General features: G+C 48.1%; 1 protein-coding gene across 1 annotated transcript; it reads left to right on the top strand.

Annotated features, from left to right (window-relative positions):
* LOC119431960 (ninjurin-1-like) lies at positions 1-27,347 on the top strand. The gene is made up of 2 exons (XM_037699398.1): positions 1-168; positions 27,129-27,347. The coding sequence occupies exons 1-2, from the start codon at positions 1-3 to the stop codon at positions 27,345-27,347; spliced, it is 387 nt and encodes a 128-aa protein (XP_037555326.1).

Here is a 27,347-nt window from a genome sequence, read left to right on the forward strand (position 1 = left end):
ATGAACCAGAACCGGTACGCCACCAAGAAGACCGTGGCGCAGGGCTTGCTGGACGTGGCCCTGCTCACGGCCAACACAACGCAGCTCAAGAACGTCATCCTGCGGGGCGCCCATCAGGAATTCTACACCCTGCTGCTGGTGCTCCTCAGCCTCTCCATAGGGCTGCAGGTACATATACGCACGGTTCCGAGGGACAGCCGCAGTGCGCGTGCGCTCGTGGAGCCAATTGCTGGCAGCAGAGCCCAGAGCTGGGACAGTTAGTTGCTACATGACTGACAACTAAAACCAGCGAAAGAAGGAAGCGTACACTAGGAAGATGATGACGCGAAAAGGCCTCATGTCGGCCTCTTCTTGCTTGAGGGCTGAAATACATGTTTGCCGACAAGAGGTGAAGCACAAAAAATGCCGCAGTTTCACCCGAAAGGCGAAGCATCAATTGCGATAGCAAATTAGTAGAGAGCTATACGGAGTAAGGATAGTAGTTTTATCAGCTGTATTAACTTTGACATGCAGCAGCACCAGCGACGTGCAGAACTGTTGTCGACGCCGTCGGCGTTTTGCCCGCGTTCGCACCGAACGCGCGCGGCGTTGGCAACTCTTGCCGGTGCCTCTGGGGGCGGCTCGGAGGTTTTCCACGAGATCAGAACGGGACACTCGCCGAGCAACGTCGGAAGTCTTTACCACCTTCTCGCCTCGCAACCTTTTAGGGGCGAAGCTTCTTAGGGTGTGGGTCTGTCCCTCCTCTGTAGTATGTAGTAGTAGTAGTAGTAGTCGTAGTAGTCGTCGTCGTAGTAGTAGGTAGCCACGTCTACTTTTATGAAAAAAAATTCCGAAAGTTGTGTCCGTAGCGCGGAATCGAACCAGGGACCCCTCGCTTCCGAACGCGCGGCGCTAACCACTACGCCACGAAGCTTTTTTTTTTATTTATTGCCATTTCACAAACACAAAAAAATTATCAGATACACATGTACATATTCTAAATACACCAGCTAGAACTCGGCCGGTGTATGTGGCTTAAAAATGTTTCACAGAAGCCAATTGATCCAATACAGGTAGCCATTCTGGGGGTTCACATTGGACTACGCCACGAAGCGCACATGGACACACGCACCACGATGACAATAAATACCGAACATTAACGAAAGACTGCACGTTTCTAACGCGTTTGTGCTAGCGCGTTACGGCCCGTGTAAGACGCTGGTGTAAGACGCTGTGGCCAGCTCCGCCTTACCCTAAAGCCCCTATATAGGGCTTTACCTTACCCCCGTATTCATAAACGCTCCTCGACTTGACTTGCCACCGCCTTGGGCAGCGCGTTCGAAACGCGTTGAAGGCGCTGTCCAAGGCGGTGGCAAGTCAAGTTCCAAGTCGAGGAGCGTTTATGAATACGGGGGTTATACTCTCTCAGCAGTCATGTGATGGCGTCGGCAAACACGGTGCACGTTCCGGCATGTGTAAACGGCTGCGTAAGAAGCTGTGGCCTCTCCCCCTTACTAGAGAGTACTGCACGTTTCTAACGCGTTTGTGCTAGCGTCCCCTTAAGCGGGAGATGGTGCAATTATAATGAAGGGCGCTGTTATAAAATAGGAATGACGTCACATATGGCGCGTGTCATTGGTGGAAGTCAATCGTTCGATTTAGTGCGGCGAGACTGGGCGAATTACACGGAAGATTCACGGTTTACCGATGATTTCCTCCGGAGCTTCGCCCACTCATCATCATTCACTCCGTGGATATGCGGTGTTTTAGGGGCGAAGCTCCTTATAGCGGCACCCGTTCGTCCCCGTCGTAGTAGTAGTGTGTAACCAGTCTGAGAAAAATGCGAAAAGAATTGCGAAGTTGTGTCCGTAGCGCGGAATCGAATCAGGGACCCCTCGCTTCCGAGCGCGCGGCGTTAGCCCACTACGCCACGAAGCGGACATGGACACACGCACCACGATGGCAATAAATACCCAACATTAACGAAAGGCCGCGTTTCTAGCGCGTTTCTAACGCGTTTGTGCTAGCGCGTTACGGCCCGTGTAAGAAGCTGGTGTAAGACGCTGTGGCCTCTCCGCCTTACCTTCAACGCGTTTCGAACGCGCTGCCCAAAGCGGTGGCAAGTCAAGTTCAAGTCGAGGAGCGTTTATGAATACGGGGGGTATACTCTCTCAGCAGTCATGTGATGGCGTCGGCAAACGCGGTGCACGTTCCGGCATGTGTAAATGGCTGCGTAAGACGCTGTGGCCGCTCCCCCTTACAAGAGAGTACTGCACGTTTCTAACGCGTTTGTGCTAGCGTCCCCTTAAGCGGGAGATCCGATGATTCCCTCCGGAGCTTCGCCCACTCATCATCATTCACCCCGTGGATATGCTGTGATTTTTTTTAAATATACATACGCATTCGGTGCCGCAGGTAAACGTCGCGTCGCCTTTCGCGCGACGGAAGAAGGCCTTTCGCGACGGCCTTTCGCGAAAGTCGCGTTTGCTTTCCGCCGTGCGTTCGCTCCCCGTGAAAGCACGGGTCCCTCGCGTGCTTTCACTCGCACATGCAGCATACGGCGCGCGGCGCCGATTTCATCGCCGTTGGACTCTATACGGAACCTCACGGTGACGGCGACGCCGACGGCAGAAATCCGCTTGGTGTATCCATATAATTGCTACCGCAATAAAAGGAAGACACATTGCCGCCTGTACTGTCGTCATTGTGTCTTCCAATTTATGTGTCCTCTCTGCGGCAAATATCATCATCATCAGCCTATATTTTATGTCCACTGCAGGACGAAGGCCTCTCCCAGCGATCTCCAATTACCCCTGTCCTGCGCTAGCATATTCCAACTTGCGCCTGCAAATTTCCTAACTTCATCATCCCATCTGGTTTTCTGCCGACCTCGACTGCGCTTCCATTCTCTTGGTATCCATTCTGTAACCTTAATGGTCCACCGGTTGTCCATCCTACGCATTACATGACCTACCCAGCTCCATTTCTTGCGCTTAATGTCAACTAGAACATCGGCTATCGCCGTTTGTTCTCTAATCCACACCGCTCTCTTCCTGTCTCTTAACGTCAGTCCTAAGATTTTCCGTTCCGCCGCTCTTTGTGCGGTCCTTAACTTGTTCTCGAGCTTCTTTGTTAACCTCCAAGTTTCTGTCCCATATTTTAGCACCGGTAGAATGCAATGATTGTAAACTTTTCTTTTCAGCGACGGTGGTGACGTTTTTGACGTTTTTGCGGCAAATTGACGTTTTTGCGGCAAATATGTCGTTCAGCAAATACCAGCTAGGCCAAGAAGCATTTTGCTTGTGGGCTTTGTGTTTCTCGCGGGTTTTCACCTTAAATTATTTGCCCGGTATTAGTTAAGAATAGTATAGGAACACTGCCAGGCTACCGGTACAAGATACAAGTTAAGACGCTTTCTAGAACGCGTGAGCCGAGCGTTTTCTACTGCGCTGGTGACCCATAGAAAAAAATTCACAGCATATCCACGGGGTGAATGATGATGAGTGGGCGAAGCTCCGGAGGGAATCATCGGATCTCCCGCTTAAGGGGACGCTAGCACAAACGCGTTAGAAACGTGCAGTACTCTCTAGTAAGGGGGAGCGGCCACAGCGTCTTACGCAGCCATTTACACATGCCGGAACGTGCACCGCGTTTGCCGACGCCATCACATGACTGCCGAGAGAGTATACCCCCGTATTCATAAACGCTCCTCGACTTGAACTTGACTTGCCACCGCTTTGGGCAGCGCGTTCGAAACGCGTTGAAGGTAAGGCGGAGAGGCCACAGCGTCTTACACCAGCTCCTTACACGGGCCGTAACGCGCTAGCACAAACGCGTTAGAAACGCGCTAGAAACGCGGCCTTTCGTTAATGTTGGGTATTTATTGCCATCGTGGTGCGTGTGTCCATGTCCGCTTCGTGGCGTACTGGGCTAACGCCGCGCGCTCGGAGGCGAGGGGTCCCTGGTTCGATTCCGCGCTACGGACACAACTTCGGAATTCTTTTTCTCATTTTTCTCAGACTGGTTACACACTACTACTACGACGACGACGACGGGGACGAACGGGTGCCGCTATAAGGAGCTTCGCCCCTAAAAGTATTAGCCGAACTTTGATGGTTCGCTCCACTCAGAGCGGCGTATCAAACAAATTGCACTAAGCCGCTCAGCGGAAACGCCAGTTCGCGTGCTCACGACGTTCTTTCCTGCAGTGAAAGGTACAACGCTTTCTCCGTTCCACTGCAAAATGCATGGAGGAAGGAAAAATATAGGAGGCAGCATTACGTCACGCGGCCAACTTTGGCAAACGAACGCTCCGTGTAGCCAGCAGTGGTGGCCCAACACGTGACCTCTTGCGTCGAGGTCACGGAGAATCGAGATTTGCCGAAACGTTTAGTTACCGGTAGTTTTTATTCGGTGCGCGCTCGGCCGGCGGCTGCTCCCATGGAAGAAGAAAAAAAAGGTCATTTTCTTGTTTAGTCTTTATTGCGATAGCAATTATATAGACACTCCAAAGCGGATTTCTGCCGTTGGCGTCGCCATCGCCGTCGCCGTGAGGTTCCGTATGACGTCAACGGCGATGAAATCGTCGCCGTGCTTCGGACGCTGTATGTGCGAGTGAAAGGGCGTGAGGGACGCGCGCTTTCACGGGAGGGAACGCACGTCGGAGAGCAATCACGCGTTCTGCGCCGTGCTCCCTGAAGGGCTGCAGAATTAAGCGTCTCTTTCCTCCTTTACAATCACCATATATAGAGAGCAAATGGGACTTTTCCCGTCGCGTGAAAGGCCGTGAGGGGACGGGAGGGAGGGAAGGGAGGGGACGTTTAGCTGCGGCACCAATGCGTATTTATATAAAAACGTTGCGAGGCGAAATGGAGGGTAAGATTTCCGACGCAGCTCGACGAGTGTCCCATTCTGATCTCGTCGAAAACCTCCGAGCCGCCTCCAGAGGCACCGACAACAGTCACCAATGCCACGTGCGTTCGGTGTGAACGCGGGAAAAACGCCGACGGGGTCGATAAGAGTTCTGCGCGTTAATGGTGCTGCTCCATGTCCAAGTTTATGCAGCTTATGAAACTACTATCCTTACTCCGTATAGCTCTCTACTAATTTGCTATGGCAATTGATGCTCCGCCTTTCGGGTGAAACTGCGACAATTTTTTACAGCGAAGCTGTTAGAAGCGTGGCTGGTCTTCCATCTCAACTCTAGTGGAAGGGCTGACAGTTTTTTCCTTTATTTCGTTTTTGTCTATTTGAAAAGTTTCAAATGGTTTCGAATGGGCATTGAAAAAAAAATGTCGCAGTTTCGCCCGAAAGGCGAAGCATCGATTGCGATAGCAAATTAGTAGAGCGCTATTCGGAGTAGGGATAGTAGTTTTATCGGCTGCATAAATTTGGACACATTGGCTTACTAACTGAATTAACAATCGTGGTGTCAGCGCGCACAAGCAAACATGAATAGATCACACTGAATGACCACAGCCAACGACTGTCAAAACGCTGGCAGCAAGCGCAAGTTCGTGCGGTCTATCGCTTCAACGGAAACTGAGCGCGAATGCACAGCGCATACAAAGGTCAGAGCCGTGTGGAGATAAGAGACGGTGCGGGCGACCGCCGGGCAGAGAAGTTGTTGGCAGAGGAGAAGCTGCCCCCCCCTCCCCCCTCTTCCCGTTTCTTACTTTCGCATGGGAGATTGAGTGGTAAGATACGCCTTTGGCGCCGGAGCACAGCGCCGCCCCGCCTCCCTCCCTCCCATACCTCAACGGGCTTTCGCGGGACGGTCGCGTTTGCTTTCCGCGGTGCGTTCGCCCTCCGTGATAGCGCGCGTCCCCCGCGCGCTTTCGCTCGCGCATACGGCGCGCGGCGACGATTTTATCGCCCTTGGAATCTATACGCAACCTCACGGCGATGGCGACGGCGACGGCAGAAATCCGGTTGAAGTGTCCATATAATTGCTATCGCAATAAAAACAGGAGTATTAAAACCTACCGCGCGCTCTGACGTATCCTCCGTGCTCTGATGTTTTCACCACGTGTTGGGCCACCACACTCGGCTTCTATCGCGTTGCGGTATGATCCCTTCTATGTTTTTCCATGCAAAATGGAAAGGGGGCGAGCAAAACATGGCGTCAATGACGTGCATTCGGCTGCGCTATCACTTCCGGCGCATGCAGTCGGCAAAAATATGTCCTTCGAGATCAACTTCTGTAACCCAAATGGAGTCATCACTGGCCCTCTTAGATTCGTCGTCCGGGACTGTCCAGGATTGCTCGAGACGCTGCGTACGCAACGCTTATTGGCTGAAAGTGCTGCCTCGGGCAGTCCGGGACTGTCAGAGAAGGATAATCGACGAGCCCCACTGGGATGTGGATTTGGATACCACGTGCGCGGTGTGTGAGGAATGTGATAGTGCATCCACTTGGCGTATCTAGTTTTACAGCCAAGCTGACTGCGCGTCTATTGCCTGGCTTTCAGACGCACATGTGAAGAATGCGAAGTTGACATAATCCTCGTTAGTTCCTAAGCTGGCGCGGACCGTAAGCGACGTCCAGCTAAATACTGCCTGTAGCGATGGCGCTTTGCGCAAAGTCAGTTGCATTTACGTGATTCTTTGTCTACTTTGTCGCCTCATGCTCTGGCAGCTGATTTTGGCAATGAGAAGTGCGCTCTAAATTAATGTTTCGGTCTCTGTAGCAATTAATTTAACGTAAACTCGCGGGATAATATTGCAAGAACCAACCTTTTCCTGGCTCCACCTTTTGTTATTTGGAGATGAAATCAAGAATGATTTTATTTTACTTGACGGAAATTGAAGGGAAAGTAAAATAAAAGCTGTAACGTTAAAAGACTATGATGATGATGATGAATGGTGTTTAATGGCGCAAGGGCCAGGTATGACCATAGAGCGCCAGGCCAGTGTTAATAGGTTGACAATGGAGCAATGAATTGCGAAAGATAGATGTGTCGTGGCTGTAAAAGGGCCTAAAAACAATCGCTGTAAAATGCGTAAAATATATATGTCATAAAATTATGGCAATGGCTAATGAGGTGCACTATTAGACGAAAGAACAAATTGCAAGATAATCATGATAAATGAGAATTTATCACTGATAAGTCTTTTCAAAAAGCACTACTGCCTTGACAGGCCCTTTGAAATGCAAGGGCCTGGAGACTCGTGCTATACAAAACTACTATCGCAGCGGCATCCTCTGGAGAGAGGATGCGCTATGAAACTATTGGGCAAATAACATGCAATATAACATCGCTAAGAAAGCCCAGGACAGCTTTGGTGTTAAAGAGGGGTTTGTCACCCAGAAACATAGCGGGATGGAGAGGGAGACAGTACCGGTACGCTAGAGGAAAGTGCCTTTTTCTCTCTGTTTCGGCTTCCCTGCACTCCACGAGGGCGTGGAGCACGGTAAGCCTCTCTCCACATCTACCACAGGTTGGTGGGTCATTTCCAGTTAAAAGAAAATTGTGGGTGCCGTATGTATGTCCTATTCTCAAACGAGAGAATAGGACATTAGTTATTCGTATTTTCGTAACGGGATGCCAGGGACCTATCTGTGGCTTAACTAAATGGAGCTTATTGTTCGTTTCGGCATCCCACAAGCGCTGCCAGTGGCTTCGAAGATTATTTCTTAAGTAGGGCTTGAGGTCTGCGGCAGGGATAGAAGATGTAGGGTTAACGGCTCGCGATGTAGTTGATGAGGCCATTTGATCAGCCAGAACATTGCCCTCGATGCCTCTATGGCCAGGCACCCAGCACAAAATAATATGCTGGTTAGCCATATATGCTTTGCACAGAGCAGAATACAGTTCAATGAGTACGGGGTTTTTGTGTCTGTGTAGAGTCATGATAGCTTTTACAACGCTTAGGGAGTCTGTAAATATTATTGATCGTTTGAGTTTTGACTTGCCTATATTCTTCACGGCTGATAAAAGTGCATAGGCTTCAGCCGTAAAAATGCTTGTTTCCGGGTGCAGTACATCGGACTCGGAGAACGATGGGCCGACTACTGCATAAGAAACCCCTGCATGTGACTTGGAAGCGTCAGTGTAAAACTGAGTGCAGGACGAGTACTTGAACTGGATTTCTAGAAAATGCATCTGGATATGTGCCTCTGGAACGTCTTTTGTGACCTCTACAAACGAAGTATCACACTCTATGAGTTGCCACTGCCACGGTGGCACTGGATTTGCTGGGGCCATCAAATTATTTTCAAGTAGTGGGATATCCATTTCTGCACTAATTTTTCTTATACGTAGTGAAAAGGGTTCTCTTACTGTCGGCCGGTTATTAAACAGTGTGGCACTGGTCATATCATTTATGATTGAGAAGGACGGATGTTCCGAGTTCGAATTTACTTTTAGGAAATAGGCAAGGCTTAAGTATGAACGTTGCATGTCAAGCGACCACACGTCCGCTTCTACGTACAAGCTTGACACAGGACTTGTCCTGAAGGCACCAGTGGCTAGGCGGATGCCGAGATGGTTTACAGGATCCAGCATCCTTAGGGCGCTTGGCGTAGCGGAATGGTACACTATGGCGCCGTAATCTAGTCGTGTGCGTATGAGGCTCTTATACAGATTTAAAAGGCACTTTGTGTCACTACCCCAAACGGTGCGTGACAACACTTTTAGAATATTCATTGTTTTCATGCACTTGTTTCTTATATACTGTATGTGTGCCACAAATGTAAGTTTCGTATCTAGAATCACACCTAAAAATTTATGTTCTGTTTTTACGGCCACACGTTGTCCCTGCAACTCAATGTCAGGATCGGGGTGCAGACCCCTCTTCCTGGAGAACAGGACGCAGGTGGTTTTTTGTGGGTTAAGGCTAAATCCATTCTCGTCTGCCCACTTAGACACCTTGTTCAGACCAAGCTGAATCTGCCGCTCACAGACTGCAAGATTGCACGAGGCGAAACCTATCTGTACATCATCGACGTATGCAGAGTAAAACATGTTTCTTGGGATGTACAGACGCAAAGAACTCATTTTTACGATGAAGAGAGTGCAACTCAGCACCCCGCCCTGTGGCACTCCAGTTTCCTGCACAAATGGTCTTGATACAGCATTTCCCACACGAACACGGAATGTGCGATTAGATAAATAACTTTCTATGACATTTAACATGTTACCACGTATACCAACGTGTGAGAGGTCTCTAAGTATTCCAAACCGCCACGTGGTATCGTAGGCTTTTTCCATATCAAGGAATACAGACAGAAAGAACTGTTTATGGACAAAAGCTTCACGAATTTGCGTCTCAATACGTATTAGATGGTCGGCGGTGGATCGACCCTCTCGAAACCCGCATTGGTACGGGTCAAGCAATTTGTTTGATTCGAGGAAGTGTATTAGTCTGCGATTTATCATTTTTTCGAACAGTTTGCAGAGACAGCTTGTTAGTGCTATAGGCCGGTAACTTGAAGCAGACGAAGGGTCCTTGCCCTGCTTCAGTATAGGAATGACAATGGCCTCTTTCCAGGCAGAGGGGATCTTGCCGGAGGACCATATAGCATTGTAAAGGCAGAGGAGAGTTTTCTTTGTTTCTTGGGGAAGTTGTTTTAGCATTTGATAAACTATGCGGTCAGAGCCTGGGGCAGACTTGTTGCAACAACTAAGGGACGCATACAGCTCAGCGATGCAAAATGGCCGGTTGTATGCCTCGTCTCCGGTGCATTTTCTTTCTATTTTCTGTTTTTCTATGGTACCTTTGTGTCTTTTAAATGTTGGCGAATAATGGGATGAGCTGGACACATGTTCAAAATGTGCTCCCAGGCAGTTAGCTTGTTCTTCCAGACTGTCGCCTTGTGTGTTTACCAACGGGAGTGAATAAGTTTGTAGCCCTTTTATCTTATTAACTTTCTTCCAGACTCTGCCCTCATCTGTATACGAGTTGATGCCTGATAAAAACTTCTCCCAACTCTCTCTCCTGGCCTGTCGACGCGTTCTTCTGCCCTGCGGTTTTATCTTCTTAAAATTGACAAGATTCTCCGCAGTTGGGGAGTCCCGTAGCAAGCCCCACGCTTTGTTCTGTTTCCTACGTGCGTTCCGACATTCGTCGTTCCACCATGGGACACGGCGTTTGCAGGTCGCACCACTTATTTGAGGTATACATTCAGAGGCGGCATCAATTATAAGAGATGTAAGATACTCGACAGCAGCATCAATTCCCAGCGAAGATATGTCAGACCACGAGATACTACTTGTCAGACTTTGGAATTTCTCCCAATCTGCTGTATCCAACTTCCAGCGAGGTGCCTGTGGTGGTTCGTTTTGTAGTGGTGATCTCAGCAGTATCGGGAAGTGGTCACTCCCGTAAGGATTTTTTATAACTTCCCATTTAAGCTCAGCAAATATAGACGGGGAAGCTACACTGAGATCAATGAAAGAAAACGTTTTGTTTGCGAGATTGTAGTAGGTGGGTTCCTTCTTATTCAGGAGACACGCACCAGAGGAGAAAAGAAATTGTTCGATTAGGCGTCCTCGTGCATCGATACGCGTGTCGCCCCACAAGCTGCTGTGTGCATTGAAATCGCCAAGAACGAGGTAAGGTTCTGGTAATTCATCTATAAATGACTGAAATTCATGCTTGTGTAAAGGATAATGTGGGGGTATGTAGAGCGAGCAAACGGTTATGAGCTTACCCAGAAGTACAGCACGAACGGCTACCGCCTCAAGTGCCGTATTGAGTGGATGTTGCTGACAGGCTACACTTCTGTCGAGTATGATGGCCACACCACCAGAAGATGCGGCAGAGTCCTCGCGATCTCTTCGGAAAATAATATTCTGACGTAGGAAGTTGGTGTTTCTGGAGTTTAGGTGTGTTTCTTGAACACACAGCACCTTTGGTTTAAATTTATTGATAAGTTCTTGGATGTCGTCGAGGTTGTGGATTAGTTCCCTAACATTCCACTGCATTATTGTGTTCATGTTGGAGGAAAATAAAAGGTGCTGTGTGTCTCAAAAGGGAGAAGGGTGACTTACTTTACAGAGCCTTTGCTAGGCCCTGTAATTGGTGTTTTGTCTTTTTTGGAGCGGTCAAGAGAACCTCGCCGCTCCTTCGACGCTACTAGCGCCGTTTGGCTTGGACTAGTGTCCATAGCGTCTTGCGAGGCACTGGACACCCGCTCCAGAGAGCGATGTGTGCGTCGCGTAGACTTCATCTCAAGCGATGAAGTCTTCGCCCCCACCGGGCCGGAGGTCGACAGGACCCCTGTGGCCTCTGCGGTGCCCTGGCTGCTGCCGGAGCTTGTAGAGGCCACTGGTGTGGACACTGTGAGAGATGGCAGGGCAGCGTTGGCTGCTCCCACCTTAGGGGCGGGTGGCGTTAACCTCGGCACGCTAGACGTGGTCCGGGCTACCGCCAGAGGCCGTTGTGGTGCCGCCCCTCGTTGCACCACTTCGGCGAAAGTTGTTTTAAGCAAGAACAACGAGGAGATACGTTGACGTGCTTCGCGGAATGTGATATTCTCCTTCACTTTTACAGTAATTATTTCTTTTTCTTTCTTCCAGGCTGGGCAAGCTCTGGAGTATGCCGGGTGACTGCCGTCGCAGTTCGCACAATGTACCTCGTCATTATTGCAATCGTCAGAAGAGTGACCAGTTGTGCCGCACTTTGCGCACATAAGCTGCCCTCGGCAGCTCTGGGATGCGTGACCAAATCTTTGACATTTGAAGCAACGTCGCGGGTTCGGAATGTATGGTCGAACATGAAGTTTTACGTAGCCGGTTTCCAGAGTCTCGGGTAAAGTAGTTGAACTGAAAGTGAGTATTAAATGCTTTGTTGGGATTTCGTTGTCATTCCGTCTGATTTTGATGCGCTGCACATGGATTACCCCTTGGTCCTTCCATCCATCCAGGAGTTCTTCTTCATTCAATGTCATTAGGTCTTCGTCTGATACTACACCTTTTACTGTGTTCATTGTTCGATGTGCGCTTACAGAAACAGGGATGTTACCAAAGGCTACGAGGTGTGCGAGTTTGTTGTATTGTTCCTTGTCTTTTAGTTCGAGTAGCAAATCTCCGGTTGCCATCTTTGTTGCCTTATACCCAGCTCCAATGGTCTCTTTTAGGCACTTGGCCACAAGAAATGGGGAAATTGCTCTAGCTTTTGTAGATGATTGTTCGCAGTGGAGGACGTGGAATTTCGGGAAACGTTCGTTGTTTTTGGGCAAGAATAGTGATGTTGCATCGGTGCGTACCCTTTTCGAGGCACGATCAGTTGAGAAAGCGTTCGGGGATCCCATGGAAAGAAACTACTTGTTCGGCAACAGCGTCTGCCACCCACCGCGGAGCCCAACAAGGGGACGTGGCAGAACATAGAGACAAGTCTGCACATCGCCAGAAGTATGCCGTTGCTATAACCCAATATGGTATACCCAAGGTAGGACAGCCACACCAGGTTAACCCTTGCCGCCAGGAAAAGTCGAAGTGAATGGAAAAGATGAGAGGACAGGACAGATTAAAAGTGGAAGGGAAAGACGAAGATGATGGTAGAGAGAGATAGGAAAAGACGACTACCGGTTTCCCCCGGGCGGGTCAGTCCGGGGGTGCCGTCTACGTGAAGCAGAGGCCAAAGGGGTGTGTTGCCTCCGCCGAGGGGCCTTAAAGGTCCAAACACCCGGCTTCGGCTCAACCTCCAGGATCCTCTTTTCCCCGGACACAGCTAAGCCGCGCACGGCTACACGCGGGAGGGGCCAACCCTCATGTGCTCGGGTACGTGGTGTCGCAACACACCAAACGCCTGCTTACGCAGACGCCCCTGCGGGGAACGTTAAAAGACTAGGAAAGCGTGCTATGATATAGAGCCGGCATAAAAGGCATTATAGTCGAGAGTCGCAGAGTGGGAGTTGCTTACGCCGTGTAATGCATAAAGCAGAACCGGTTGTTTGTAACACCTATCTCAAGAGTACGCAGACGAAGGTCACAGATATTTGGGTGGTGTGATCAAATTAGGAGATTTACAGGCATAGGATATGCAGTTGAGTGACGCAAGAGAACAATAAATTGTGATTAATGTCATTGCGATTGCCTTCGTTCTGATGTGGACATAAAATAGGCTGATGATAGGGAAGACTGCTGAAATGTTATATTGTGAAAAGGTGGCATCTAGCTCAAGGAAACAGGAGAGCCTGGTGAGTCGCGATAACATCAGGCGAAGTGGTCAGAAAGCCGGCGACCGAAATAAATGGTGGCGCCATGTTGTAGAGAGAAAGAGGAGGGGACACGCAAAAGTTTCCGGTGGAAATGCCTCCTGGGCGAGGATTCCTTGCTATAAAGAGTCATGAAGGAAGAAAATAAACTTGGAGGAAGATTCACATGGCGGAATCAGCCTTATCTAGCCAACTCTCACTGCAGCCATTCCCTTCCCTTGACCTCTGAGACTCAGCCTATTGGCTGAATGTGTTCAGTTTCTGGTAGTGTTATTGCGATAACAGTTATATGGACATCCAAGCGGATTTCTGACATCGCCGTCGCCGTGGGGTTCCGTATAAAGTCCAAGGGCGATAAAATGCTGTATGCTGTATGCAGCAAGTGCCGTATGCTGTATGTGCGAGTGAAAACGCGCGAGGGACGCGCGCTTTCACGGACAGCTAACGCATGGCGGAGAGCAAACGCCATGTCTTCCGTTGTGCGAAAGGTCGTGGGGGCATGGGAGGGAGGAAGGGGAAGCGACGTTTAGCCGTGGCACTGAATGCGTATCTTGCGATCGGGCGCAAGGGGGACTGGCGACTCAATCTCCCACGCGAAAGCAGCGCGGGAGGGATTGGGTCCTGTTTCTACTCTGCCAGCAACTGCGTACTTGTGCTTGGCGCGGCTAGAGGCGCGGTGGAGGGCTGTCGCGCGCATCCTATCTTGAAAGCGATCTCCACACCGCTCTGACCTTTGTATGCACTGTGCTGTCGCCGTTCAGTTTCCGTTGAAGCGATAGACCGCACTAACCGTCGCTCGCTGCTGCTGCCGCGCTCGCTCACGTCAGCGATTTGACAGTGGTTGTTTGCGGTCATCGAGTGTGAGTTATTCATGTTTGCTTGTGCGCGCTGACACCATGCTTGTTATGCAGTTGCACTGGCCAAGTGTCCCGATGAACTGTAGCACTGCAGTTTGTCAGTATGGTAAACTTCAATCCGAACAGAAAGCACCTAATCTTTCCCACGACATGCACAACAGCCAGAAGTTTAAGTCGGCTTGAGTGGTACTTCTGATTTACTTCACTGGCTCATCGACTGACACATTACGGTAGATGGCGCGCATTTGTGTCATACTTCTGTAGAAGCGCACCAGCTAGTACCATAGCACTCAGATCAGTATGCTCTTCAGTTCACAAGAACTGTTAAATGGGTTCTAATACAAGTTAGCGCTCCAGATTGTTGAAGGCATGATTAATATCTTCGGAAAACTTGAAGTCTGTTTGAGCCTTGAGAATACGGTGCAGGGGGCTGCGATAATTGCATAGCCCGGCACGAACCGCCTGGAAAAGCTCGCCAGTCCGACGAAAAGCTCTGCAGTGCCAAGCATAGGGAGTGAACTGCCAAATTCGCAGTTCACTCACATTGGTTGGCACTGGAAATTTTGTGAGTGCGGCAACTTTTGTGCATCTGGCTTGATTCCTTTAGTCGTAAGCACAAAGCCGGGTCAAATCACTTCGGAGTACACAATTTTGCATGTGGACAGACGTAATGTCATCTTGCCTTGGAGATGGCATCGAGCCCCTGTTGCAGCTTGTCCAGCATGGACAGCCAGTCACGCCGGAACGAGTGTATTATCTAAGTAACTTGGCAACATGTTGAAGTGTGTTTTCTTTGAGCTTGGGACAGACCTTGGTACCGTGCCCTTGTGTCTCGCACAAAGGGCACCTCGTTTCACGTCACGCATTCGGGCCATCCTGTGCGAGGTAGCCACATTGTTGACAACTGTAGCATTTTGGTGCCTTCTGGTGCGTCTGCTTTGCAACGTTCTCGTGCTGCCGTGACGGCGGTTCACCTGTCTTCAAAACTTGCGCAAACTTATGGTCCTTGAATTAATTCTGTGGTTTTACATGCCGAAATCACGATTTGATTATGAGGGACGCCGTAGTAGGGGATTCCGGATTAATTTTGACCATCGGGGGATAGCTAACGTGCCCCCACTGCGCGGGACACGGGAAGTTTTGCATTTCGCCTCCATTGAAGTGCTGCCACCGTGGCCGGGATTTGATCCCGCGACTTCATGCCCACCTGCGCAACACCGTATCCGCTAAGCCACCGCGCCGGGTATTTCTGGTCCATCTTTTTCGATCTGGCATGAAATTCGCTTCGCGGTTTTTGTCGAAGCACTCAAAACTGTTATTGTCGCGCTGATGACGCGCAGCAGGATGGCGCACAGCAGGATGGTTTCTTTTGTTTCCTCCACCAGACACACACACAGTTTTTCCTTGGCACGAAAGTAGCTCTCGCAGTGCTCCCCTTTTCATTGGACGTACTGTTCCATGAGCCTCCATTGCTAGGTCTTTGATGTTGGACGAACGCATGCATCTCGGAAGGCGGCCTCCTATGACAGCTACAAATGCCTCCCGCGAATTTTTGCGAGTCGCGCGCAGGACCTGACAGCTTCAGCTTCGCTACCATGAGCTTGTCCCTTTCGCTCGATCCCGCCAAACTTGCCGTTAGGCCACGGTGTAAGAATAAGAGAGGTGCTGACACTCTCCCCACAACGCACGGGAAAGCGCCGCCCGCTCGCGTCCAGATTATGTTCGGCTCGGTTATGGCCTGTACATGGTCGAGCCGCCCAGCGCCGCAAGCCGCACCGCACGCGGGCAGTTCAGTGGCGGCGGGCGGTTGGAGCAACCGGGCACAAAATTCGATTCACGCTGGGACCGCTTGAGCGGAGGCGTACGCATGCGCCCTCTGGCTGGCAAAACAGATAACCAGCGACTGGCAACATGCAACAGCGCGGTCGCAGCGTTTGTGTGCTGGCGACCAGCAAAAGTTTGGCCCTAGCCAGGATTTTGTTATTACGTTTGTTTTCTTATTAGTTAATTTTCTGATTAGTTAGCTCGAACGGTTCGCATGTGCCGGCATCCACACTCCGATTTGGGGACGCGACGTCTGTTGAGAGCTGGCAACCGAGAGGCGGGGCATAGATGTTCCAAGTCGGCAACTATCGTCAACAGCAGACGACACTGGCATATTTTTGTCGACGTGGGTTCAAGCTTCCGTGTCACGGCGAAAACGCGCCTCTTGCACGGTCACATTCTGTTCTGCGACTGCATGTGTTGCGTTGGCGCGGTGACCCACCTTTCGAACACTGTGCAGTGATCTTACCTGCGCATTTTTTTAGTTTTCCTTTTTTTAATTCATTGCTACCGCATAATGTTGTAACAACATACATCGCCATGTCGGTTGTGTGCGGCGCGATGGCGCATTTTTTGTAGATGTGCTAGCGGAAGCTTGCAAGACCGCGCGTGCACGTGCACACACTCGTTTTTAGCCAATGAACTAGGGATTTGTCGCAGCAACAGCGTAGCACGTACGCTGAAGCGCCGCAGCGTTATACAGGGTGTTAATTTTTAAGTTACAGAGATTTTTTAGAAATCGTCTGTAGCATAATTCTTATCATTGAGCTGGGTTATTCGATGAGGCGGACATTAGTAACACGTGAAATCGAAACCCAGATTGAGCTAATTAACAAAAATTGACTAATGAACTTCTTAGTTAATTACTTTATGACACATTGCAATTTACGAATTGGAGCCGGTGAGCTTCTGAGGCGTATCCACTTAGGACGAATTTCCAGAATGACGCCAGTTTGGAGATATGCGCCATGAAACTCAGCGTAAAAATGCATTGTTGTTCCACTTATTTTTGGACCAAAATGCTGTTTTATACATTGAAGCACGAAAGTAACTGGAACGCCAATGTATTTAGTCCCACACTTTGGGAAATAGTATCTCGAAAATGAGACTTCATTAAGCACCACTATGGCTTGGGTGCCTCTTTGTGCATTGTACAAGGAGTAAAGGTGGGCGAATGTAAATGTTTTCAAATACGAATTGAATAAAATATTATGTATCAAATATTCAATAGTCATACGACGACACATGTACCTGTAGTAGCAATATTTATTTCCCTATAATTAAATTAGGTACCACACCTTAACTCGTGCAAGAGAGCTAAATATTGGGGACAAAGGATAAGTTTTTAATGCAGGACTACTAATTGTTACGTGAAAAAAATTGACATAAGTAGTCTATCAACAAATTTAGAGACTGGCTGCAAAGAAGCTTTCCAAGAAAGAATGGCTGCTGAATGGCTAGCTTTCAAAAACGTGCAATATATTGTTCCCAAGAAAACATTGAAGTTGCAGAAAAAAAAGAAAAGCTGATGAAGGACCTACGTGTCGTAGACATATGTAAAACTATTCGTTGCAAGGAAAACAGCACAGACTTGTAGCATAAAAGATCAGTCTGCTAGATCAAGAGATGTGTGGTCACCTTTCGTGCAAAAAAAAAAAAACGCTTATGGGAAAGTTTTGTTGCCAATATGACTGAAAGATACTTTCGTCAACGTGCTTGCCTTTGGGAGGATACATACACTTGTTCACATGCAAGTACCTGCCACGTATTCATTGTTAAAGAAGTTCAATTAATATAATGACACGAGAGCATCCTCTCATCAGGAAAAAATAAGAGTTGTGTGGTCATATTGTGGACATTTAGAATGTCAAGGTACCCTTTCCCACATTATGCAAGTACTCATGAAAGACAAGACTGCAAGAAACAGCATAAAACTAATGCAAAATCCATAACTGATTATGTATATGAGATTTCCATTTCATGTGGCAAAGTATTTCACAGGGCAGATAGGATGTGACATCTGTGATTCAGAGATACGTCATTGTATCGGGGCACAAGTATTGTACAACTGGTAATTTTGGGAATAAAGAAATAACAAGCATTGATTCCCAGTATGTCACCATGTCACTTGTATCTTAAAAAGGACTATCATTTATATGTCAGGCTTGCACCATCATGTTTATGTGACCATACATGTGTACCCCATCTGTAATGAACCGTTGCTTTGAGTTATGACCACCGTCATGTCATTCCTGTACATTAATTGTGGTTTTGCACAATACGCATAGAAAACTTTTGAGCGGTATTGCAGTACTTTTTCTTGTATGTGCACACCGGCTTTCTGTCACAACACCCACTTCGCGTCCATGATAAATGCTGCAGTCAAGCAAAATAGAGTTTCAGACTAAGGTACCTAAACTGCTTTCATTCCAGAAAACCCCAACCAAGGTTTAGGTTCTTGAGGGCACAAGTTACTTGCATCCTTTGATCTAAAGCTGTTTTCTGCATGCAATGAATTTTAGAATTTCTGCTGTGCAAATCAATGTTAACCTGATAAAAGGGATGGCGAGCCGTAACTTTTATTTGTGATACTAGTTACTACTGGGGCCAGATTAACCTATGGGCTAAGGGGGCTGCAGCTCCAGGCCAGGGGGCCCTGTGAGAAAAATGTTTCCTTGAATTGAACTTTATTTCTTACGTACAGTACAGAATAAAACATGATGTGAACAAATACATTGGGATCCCTAGCTCGAGGATAGTTGCGATCCATAAGAAAACTATGTAGAGGAAGCAAAGCAATTAATTTAGCACAGACACATGTACTTAAACTCAGCAATAATATGCACTTTACATTAGAAGAATTGGAGAATATAATACAACGAATCTTCGAAATGGAAACGGTATCATTGAACATCTACAAGTAAAGGAAAATGCACCAGACAAAATAAAAAGGAAGCGGTGAATGTATTAATAAACACACGAAAGAAGATCACGAAAATGTAGTTTTAATTATCTCTGAAAATTAGTTGCATTTCTAACTTCTGTGGGCTGAACGTTCCTCTCGACTACTCCAACACTTCAAGTTCTCCGTTTACCACACACATTACAGGCCTTTGGAACCAGAATATTTTGTTTTAGTGCACTACGTGTACAGCGTCCTGATTCGGTAAAGTTGGTAGCAGAGAGTGGGTAGTCAGTAACGATGCTATTATTAACCATTACAAGAGTTTAAAAATTTAGAAATGAAGTAAATGGTAAAATATGTACGCGTTGAAAGAGCGGTGTTGTGTTAGCATTGTAATGTGAGGAAGTCATAAAGCGGACAGCCCTCTTTTGAAGTTTTATAATTGGCTCAATGTATGAAGGGCCTAGAGATGTAACACAGTACCACAGATGGATATGGAACAAGCTGAAATAAATTTCTCGAAGGGTTTCTGTATCAAAACAATTTCGGCACTTGAGCAGAATATAACAAGCCTTGCTGAGATTTTTGCGAAGCTTGTCATTGTGAGGTTTACGTAGAAACGACTCATCTAATTTGTACAACCCTTTCATGGGCCCCTCAGCAATTTAAGAGGACCGTTCGCCAGGGTCCTGTAGAAAATTTTAGTTGTACTATAAACGTTGTAAAGTGTCTTTCAAGGAGTGTCGTCCAAGAATTATTTAAAACGGTATAGTAGCAGCCGAAATAGAAGCAAAGAATCTGTAGTACAAGAAGGTGACCTGCTCTTCGTGTACAGAGTCATTCTTTCTTTGCCCGACCAGCAACGCAAAGGACCTTTCTCTCTTGCCTACTCCCATATAAGAAACCAGGGTTCACCTCCTACTCTATTTTTTTTGCAAAACACCTGATGCACCTTTCTTCAATTTTTTTATTTAGATCGTGACAATGGCATAATACATCCATGTTATATTGAGAAGTCGAAGTTCAATGAGTTTGTTGACATGATGGCAGATAATTAATGTAAGGAAATGGATCGTTGCGAAGGAGCACGAAGCTAAATATTGTTCCCTCGTCAATTCCACGCCTTACGTCTGTCACGTTGCCTAGCTTTCTGTTGTCCTTTGGCGAGGCTACATGGTGACGTTCACAAAAGATTCACAGATGTTAGGCCCTTCTCGCATGCCCATCTTGTACTATGAATTACTGTGGCGGTTAGCACTGGTAACATTAGTAGCCACCCTAATCGTGATTACACACCAACATGGCACCGCCCATGCAGCCCAGACCACCCACTTCAATCCAGTCCCAATTTGCACTTTTACTAGCTGTACGCCCTGACAGCAAGAAGTAAATGGTAAAATCCATCACTGCCTAGTCTCATCTCACACTGAGGACAAAGCATTAGGTATTTTTTGTTGTTCTTATTGAGATCAGCTGTTTGTTTTAACACTGCTAGGACTACACAGGCAATAAAAGTGGTTCGATTTCTATTTAGCAGATGGCACCACAGCAGTAGCGATGGTGATGCATTGACGATGCAGAACGCTACGAAGGTTTCATTGTTCACTGCATCATTAATTTCCTACTCTGCTCTGGTATGGTACGTGATGACAGTGGTGAGCAAACGCCAAATATGCGCTGAGCAGATGGCACGGTGCATGTGAACATTCATCAGGGGGTTCGCTTTTACTAAAACTGGCTAAGGAGGCGGCATTGAACTGCTCAGATAGCGTGTCGATGAAGCGATGCCCCACAGTAGCATTCATGGAAACGCAGCTTATATAGCTATAACATAGGAACATTTGTTGCATCACTGCACCAACAGTGGTAGATGTATCGAAAGGATGGCAAGCAGACGCTGAGAAGCTGACGCAGCGCAGATGAACACATCTTGAGGGGCATTCAACCTTCCTATTGGCTAAGAAGCCCTGTAGCTGCCTCAGTGGTGCAAGGACCTACTGAGATGCAGTATAACTCGCAAAGCACATTGTTCAGCATGAAAGGTTGGGCAGTGGCAGAGCAGGTGCGTTGCTGTGTCGTCACATCCGCAAAAAATAGCATGCGGCACATTTGCATTGTTTACATTACAGCACATGACACCTAGCACAAAATTAATAATTGCAATACATGGAGCTGTGATATAACTTTTAAGCTTTTGCCTAGCCTCCCCTCTTCGTAACGAGTAAAATGTGCAGAGACACCACTGCAAACAAATAAGACGTGTACAAAGCAAGGAAAGCTGGTTTGATACAATACCTATACTGAGATGCAAAGAGCACGAACGACCAGCAGTACTTCTGCAGTGTTTACTTCAGAACACATGCATAAAAAGCACCCTAAATAGCTTGTAGTGTGTGTCCAACTCAGCAGCTGCTTAGCTACAAGAAAGTTCGGCTAAGGAGAAAGGTTTCATTATTTTTCAATGTATGTGTACAAGTACGGTTTCTTCCCGCCTCCTTGAATTTTGGCATCCTTGAATTTTGGGTCTAATGTTTTGTACAAACCGTTCTGTATGCACGCTTCACTTCAGAGCATATGCACATCGCACAAAACGAACACATATACGCCTAGCACCACTGCGACACATTGCACGTGTCGCAATGGTGCTACTTCGTAAAGTAAGAACCCCAGCACTCAAACGTTCTGTACGTGTTCACGATCACCAAGGCGCATCGCAGCCCCCAAAACAGCTCACATGAAGCCAGGCACAAACAGCACATTACGAATGGCTGCGATGACGCGACAATAAAGCTCATCGCTACAGGTCGTATCGTCACTTCTTGAAAACAAAACACAGCACTGCACAATGCACATACACGTACGCGCTTCGCAGCGATGAAGCGCGCGCACACAACACCTAGGCACACCATACGCTGAGGTGGGCGATCGCACTCGTTTTCATCCTGGCGCATACTGAATGCATGTGTTATGCCTAGTATGCGCGTGTATGTGATGGCCTTCGCGTTTGTACTGCGGGTACTGCACACGCGAAATACGGCCCAACACACACGAAATCGCCAGTTTCATTGCTTCCGAACTTCGCGTAAACACAACACATTTCCGTCTGTTGCCGTTGACGATCGCACGCACTGAAGAGGTCAGGCAGGGTACAGCGGATTGCTGCGTTCGACGACTATCTCTGCGAGTGCTCGATAACTCTTGCAATGATCACAAAAAGAAACCACAAAAACAAACTGCCACAGCAGCCTAAGCGCCTAGGCCTCGCGCTTCGCTTCGAACCAGCGCCATGTTTGTGCGGTCGCCGCATACATGCTGCATGCTGGAAAAAGTTCACGACCGCCTCTCGTGACGTCAGAGCGGCCATTTTAAGCGGACCGCGTGAGGGCGGTGCGGCTTGCGGCCATGGGCGGCTCGACCGTGTACAGGCCATTACAGCTCGGTCGGCGCCGTCGTAGAGGGCGCTGCGGAATGCGGTCCCAGCCTCGGCGGCAAGGCACGTGCTGCCGCTGCTTCGTCTTCCTGCTTGCATTTGCGGTTGCGCTGTTTTGAAGGCACGATTTTTGTTCGCGTGCGTTTCATGAGCTTGTGCTTGGGTATTCTCGCCACGGGCCCTTGACAAAGGCGGCAGCGGCCTTCTTAGGGGCGTTTGAAATGTCTAGAAAGTGCTTCGTTCCGAACTGCAATTCTGGATACCGGACTTGTGCGGAGCATGTGCCTTTATACAAAGCGCCGTCCGACAGCGGTCGTCTAGAGCAGTGGTGCCGTGCAAATCTGAGGGCGGACCGAACTCTAACGCCTACCGACCATGTCTGCACCAACCATTTTTCAGAGGATACGATATCGACGGCATATTACGCGGAGCGCTCGATAAAAGAAACTGTTCAAAGAATCTCACACGGTCAAATAAACCTCGAAAGCCGCTGCGGAAGAGAGAATCCCCTGTGTGCCACAGCAGTTTGTGCAAATTTTGCAGCATGTACAAGATATATACCGGGTGGTTTACTATCATGCACCAAGATTTGAAAATATGTAAATGTCACGTAGCTGGACAGAACCAAGGTAATGTTGTCTGCCGTCGCTTGGAGATACTCAGATTATCTTTTATTCCGCTTAATTGCATAATTATTTTCATAATTGACTAATGAACTTTTTAATGCTATAATTGGTAAAAAAGTGGGAACCAGAGAATTGTACAGCAGCATGGAAAACTCCCAATATAGCTTTCTGTTGTTCAATAAGTGACACATAAAAGTGTTTTCCGAGCGTGAACGAAACCCGCGAAAACAGCAATATTGCCGCGCGACTGGCCGCTCGAGGCACTTTGGGCGTATTCGTGAGCTTCTTTCATGCTCGGAAAAACACTTTTATGTAGCACATATTAATTGCAACAGAAAGCTGTATCGGAAGTTTTTCATGGTGCTATACAATTTTATCGTTGACACTTTTAATCTAATTATAATAATTGAGAAGTTAGTTGGTCAATAAATAAGACTAATTATCTAATTAGGCGGAATGTAAAAAATTAGTGAGTATCTCCATGGGATGGCAACAACATTACTATGGTTCTGTCCAGCTACGTGACATTTGCATATTTTGAAATAATTGTGCACCCTGTAAAATACTGCTGTTTTCTGTGCAGATGTGTGCCTGATTTTCAAATTTGTTCCATCCTGGCTACGGAATTTTTTTTACAATGCGCGTGCAGTGTATATTACACACTTGCATGTTTTTATACAACATTTTCCCATTGTAAGAGTGTATGAGACCACTAGCTTCTGGGATGGTTATCCCCTATTAAAATTATCGAGCTGCTTCATGCACAAGTTTTTAGGGGCGAAGCTCCTTAGGGTGTGGGTCTGTCCCTCCTCTGTAGTAGTAGGCGTCGTAGTAGGTAGCCACGTCTACTTTTATGAGAAAAAAAATTCCGAGAGTTGTGGCCGTAGCGGAATCGAACCAGGGACCCCTCGCTTCTGAACGCGTGGCGCTAACCACTACGCCACGAATCGAACCAGGGACCCCTCGCTTCTGACGCGTGGCGCTAACCACTACGCCACGAAGCGCACATGGACAGACGCACCTAGATGGCAATAAATACCCAACATTAACGAAAGACTGCGCGTTTCTAACGCGTTTGTGCTAGCGCGTTACGGCCCGTGCAAGAAGCTGGTGTAAGACGCTGTGGCCTCTTCGCCTTACCCCCCCCCCCCCCCCCCCCGTATTCATAAACGCTCCTCGACTTGAACTTCACTTGCCACCGCCTTCGGCAGCGCGTTCGAAACGCGTTGAAGGCGGTGGCAAGTCAAGTTCAAGTCGAGGAGCGTTTATGAATACGGGGGTTATACTCTCTCAGCAGTCATGTGATGGCGTCGGCAATCGCGGTGCACGTTCCGGCATGTGTAAACGGCTGCGTAAGACGCTGTGGCCTCTCCCCCTTACTAGAGAGTACTGCACGTTTCTAACGCGTTTGTGCTAGCGTCCCCTTAAGCGCCAGATGGTGCAATTATAATGAAGGGCGCTGTTATAAAATAGGAATGACGTCACCTATGGCGCGTGTCATTGGTGGAAGTCAATCGTTCGATTTAGTGCGGCGAGACTGGGCGAATTACACGGAAGATTCACGGTTTACCGATGATTCCCTCCGGAGCTTCGCCCATTCATCATCATTCACCCCGTGGATATGCGTTTTTTTTTTTCGTATTGTGTCTATGCAAAAAAAAAAAGGTCTATGGGATTATTGTGTGGTGGGTGTAAGTGTATTTGTGGACAGGCTGTAGCATGCATTGTCAAACACGCTTACATTGGCACATTCTCATATGCAATTTAAGAAAAAAGAAAGTCAACTCTTGTTTTAGATCTTGCAAGAGCCACTCAGTCCTCAATGGACGAACGCCCAGTGAATGATATACACTGTCTATGTTAAGTGGAATTGGAGTAAAAAAGGCATTTGCTCAGGTTTTCATCAGGAAACTGTGGTAGTGATGCTCTAATCCAAGATAGACGCCTGCCTTCATCCCGCCTAATAAATTTCCATTTGAAAGAGTTTTTACATAGCTGATGTGCATTCTCATCTTAAGTTCTAGCCATGAACAGCCACTTTGCTCTAGTGCATTGCATATCGCAAGCTTGCGCCGTTTCATTTCTTAATTTATACCGCGGCCACATTGAATTCGCGCAACGATGATTGAACGTTTTTCTGAGTGTAAATGGAAGCAGCGATAAGCATGAAATACATTTTCTGGTGCAGTCACTATTTTCTTCAGATCGAGGGGTAGCACCTGGGCGAACACTTTCATTTTTTATGCTTGGATGAACGGCTATAGCGGACGAAACAAATTGTGCGCGCGAGGGTAACTTCAGTGGGCTTTGAGTGCTGCCCGATTGATCCGTGTTCACGTCATCCCCGCCCTGCACAAGGAACCTTCATGTTAGCGAAGCTGGTACACTTATCACTTTAATGTGAAGTAACGATTTTTTTTCACGCTTTGAGTTTTACTCACTCCACTATGAACGAAAATTTAGGGGAGGCAGAGCAATGTCAAGCCGCCGGCGCCGCTAAGCTGGGACCGCTGACCGCAGCGCCATCCTATCGGCTCGCAGGAGAGCTACTCGGTGCGCCCGCGCGCTGTCGAACATAATCTGGACACCCGCGCGCGCGCAGTGTGAACACCTAAATGTTCTTACACCGTGCGTTAGACTGAGCTCGACCAGCCATCACTTCGCGCAGATGTCGCCATCGAGCCTGAAGAAAGGTTGACATCGTCGCTGACGCGTCCGAAGTCACTGGCATGGGCGCCTGAGTCGCAAGTTCTCAAGGAGCTGGTGGATTTGACGCAACACCTGCACCAACACCTTCAAAACGCCCGCAGACTTCGTCAACGAGTCAGTCCTAGCATCGTTGCTCGTTATAGCTAGCTGTCCTTCGCAGTATAGCGCATTTCTCGGGATGTTCGCAATCACTCATAATGTTCGGTACTCTTCTTATTTGTCGAAGGAGGTGCAGTCATATCCAATTATGATGTGTGAACGTGTAGAACGAAACGTGTAATGACACGAAGAAATATAAATCACGAGTATTCTCGGAGCGCGCAGACACACACGCACGACGCAGCCTTCCGCGCCAACTGCTGCCTTCGATAATGCCGATGACAGTGTTTGACACAGCTACCTCCTGCTATCATCTATAATTAATGCGCATACTTTAAAAATTTGCTTGCTGGTCCCCCTGAACATGAGCTTTATTTCCAGTAACTGTTAACTTGGTGTATAAACTCAAACTTTCAGGCCACTCTGAAAACACGCGTGTAATGTTTTCGAGCGCTTATAGTCGCACTGCCAGCGTCGCTGGAAAGCTACAATTCGCGTATCAAATTATGGAAGCCCGCAGCATCGTCTGATTGCTTTCTGCACTCACTCCCCGAAAGGCGGCATTGCACAGTGTAGCTGGTAAATTTATGTAGAACACACAATAGATGGCTTGAGCTGAAGCAGTATTGTGGTATCTGTGAGTGGCGCTGCATTACGGCGTCCATGAAGTCACGGGAAAGCCTCGCATACCTCTAAAAACGCCGGGCTAAAGTATGACCTCCGAGATTCACTCGCGCTGATGGCGCGCGCAAATCTTGGAGGTCATGCTCTAGTCCATCGCGTTTCCTGCAAAAATTACTAGACGGAACTCTGACGCTAGTGAACCGCCATGCTTGTAGCTACAAGCTTGGCCGTTCATCCATATTGTAAATGATGGTTAGTGCATGGATTTGCCTAAAATTGGTCCTGAATGTCTTAAAGCGGCTTTGTAAGTGAGCAAATTTGTAATATTCAACAAAATATTGCGTTAGAAGTGCAACAGCTAGCAGCGATTAAGCATGTGGGGGAAGTCTTCTTACATTGCTCGTTTAGGAAGATTACTTTAAAATTTAGGCTCGTAACGGCACAAATAGCCTGCAGTAAAGAAATCTACACGAACGTCAGTCGCCGCAAGCACAAAGATCACGCAAGTCCATGTACCAACGACCATTCTCGTGGTGGCTGAACAAATGCAGCACCAGATTTTGCTTCTGTAAATTTACTAGGAAAATCTACGTAGTTGTATTTCGGCGGAAGCCGCAGAAGAACCACAAAGACAGTCACGGCCGCAACGGAACAAGACCCCCTGTTTATTCAGAGGCATGTATATATAAAGGTGACAACACTGGAGCCACTCGCGGCGTGTAAGGGCAAACAGAAACTGAAACTGATATACTACAGTACTAAAGTTTCCCATCAACTTATGGCACGCACACAGGTTGGCAGATTGCGAGTTATTCGCTTTTCAAGATGGGCAAGAAGCTCGAAGCACATATAGAAAAGTGAAGCCCAGTGCCTCTAGAACCTTTATGAGCCATTGCGTCTCGCATCTGTGCAGATCATGGTGGGCGTCATCTTCCTCCTGCTGGGTTTCATCAACGTCAACAACGAGAAGAACCACCGACTCGCCAACATTCTCAACAACGTATCCACCGCCGCCGTGTTCGGCATCACGGTCGTCAACATAATGACGGCGTCCTTTGATGGCCGTGAAGGTGCCGTCGGCCTGGTGCTCCAGCAGCAGTCCAATCTGGGCACGTCCTCGGCGCCCCACTGA

The sequence above is a fragment of the Dermacentor silvarum genome, chromosome 10 (assembly GCF_013339745.2).
Source record: "Dermacentor silvarum isolate Dsil-2018 chromosome 10, BIME_Dsil_1.4, whole genome shotgun sequence".
NCBI classification, from domain to species: Eukaryota; Metazoa; Arthropoda; class Arachnida; order Ixodida; family Ixodidae; genus Dermacentor; species Dermacentor silvarum.